The sequence below is a fragment of the Suricata suricatta genome, chromosome 13 (assembly GCF_006229205.1).
Source record: "Suricata suricatta isolate VVHF042 chromosome 13, meerkat_22Aug2017_6uvM2_HiC, whole genome shotgun sequence".
Lineage (NCBI taxonomy): Eukaryota > Metazoa > Chordata > Mammalia > Carnivora > Herpestidae > Suricata > Suricata suricatta.
In genome coordinates, this window is record NC_043712.1 from 32,738,840 (window position 1) to 32,740,417 (window position 1,578).

At 65.1% G+C, this 1,578-nt stretch overlaps 1 protein-coding gene across 1 annotated transcript in view; it reads right to left on the minus strand.

Annotated features, from left to right (window-relative positions):
* Positions 1 to 496: 496 nt before the first annotated feature.
* FOXE1 (forkhead box E1) overlaps positions 497 to 1,578 on the minus strand; it is a gene marked incomplete at its 5' end in the record, with an annotated part of 7,100 nt that continues 6,018 nt past the window's right edge. The window contains one exon of the mRNA XM_029919651.1: positions 497 to 1,578. Within this exon, the coding sequence (XP_029775511.1) occupies positions 497 to 1,578 (1,082 nt within the window).

Below are 1,578 nucleotides of genomic sequence, written 5' to 3' on the forward strand. Positions count from 1 at the left end.
GAAATTTCTCCCGTGTTTGTTTGTTTTAAAGGAGGGGGCTACTTCTTTTGCAAACTCATTTTCCTCACCTTTAAGAAGGCGCTATTGGAGCCTTTGCTGCAGTAACGTAATCAAAGGTGCAAGAAGCAGAACCCTGTGAAAAGCCCGAGTGGTGATCCCCCACAGTTCGGATCCCAGACTCTGCTGAAGGCACTACGCTGCGCCCCCATTATCACCCAGGACCCTCCCCAGAATGTGAGAAAGGCACGTCCTTGGGAGCTTCGCCATACTGAGGGTCTTTTGTCCCAGTCCGTGGGCCCCCGCTGCTCCTCCCCACCTCCTCCCACTTCCAAAGCGAACCGGAGTGTACGCGGTGCACTGGGAGGCTGTGCCTCTCCTGCCTTCTCCCTTCCACGTGGCTCTCAAATCCTCTCTTCAGTCCTGTTCTCAGGTCTCAGGGAAACTTAGTTCATGTGGACAGCCGAGGTATCTATGAATTTTCGACCGTAAACTTAGCTCACATGGCGGACACATATCGATCCACCCCACCAGGATAGGCAGTCGCATGGCGAGCATGATAGGCGCCTCCACTGCCCGCCCCAAGCTGCCCACCAGGATTGTAGCAAGGCCCCAGCGCTCCAAATTGGCCTGGCGATGTGCGCCCATAGAAGTCCACTGCGGCCTCGACGCCACCACTGCTGCCACCCGCGGGGGGCGAGACGGGCCCCGCCAGCCGGCCAGCTGCTGCGAAGAGGGCACTGCCTGCCCCTTGCGGGTACGCGCCATCAGGGCCCGCGTAGGCGGCCGCATAGGCGGAGTTGGCAGGTCGGGCCCCCGCGCAGCCTGCAGGCTGGTAGCCGGTGGTGGCTGCAGAGGCGCCGGCCGAGGCAAAGGCGCAGGAACCCGCCGGCCCCGACGACGCGGGGCCCAGTTCTGGACTGAGTGGCCGTTCAGGCACCAGGCCGAAGACTCGGCACGGTCCTGGAGACGCGGCGGGGTAGTAGACCGGGGGCGGCGCCGCAAGCGACGGCGGGGCATAGCCTGCGTAGACGGCGCCGGGGTAAGACGGGCGCGCAGCGGGCACTGCGCCCGGGAAGATGGCGGCGGCGGCGGCGGCGGCGGCAGCGGCGGCGGCGGCGGCCGCGTCGTGCATGTAGGCTGGGTAAGTGGAGAGGTCCGAGCGCTTGAAGCGCTTGCGGCGGCGCAGGAAGCTGCCGCTCTCGAACATGTCCTCGGCGTTGGGGTCGAGCGCCCAGTAGTTGCCTTTGCCTGGACGGCCAGCCTCGCGCGGGATCTTGAGGAAGCAGTCGTTGAGCGTCAGGTTGTGGCGGATGCTGTTCTGCCACTTTTTGGGGTTGTCGCGGTAGAAGGGGAAACGCTCCGTGATGAACTTGTAGATGCCGCCTAACGTGAGGCGGCGCTCCGGCGCGTGCGCAATGGCCATGGCAATGAGCGCAATGTAGCTGTAGGGTGGCTTTCCGCGCTGCAGGGGGCGCTTCCGCCGACGCCCGCCGGTGCCGCGACCCGCCACCTCCGTTGGGACCCCGGCCGCCGCCTCGGCGCGCTCCTCCTTCACGGCCGCCAGCACCTCCGTCTGAG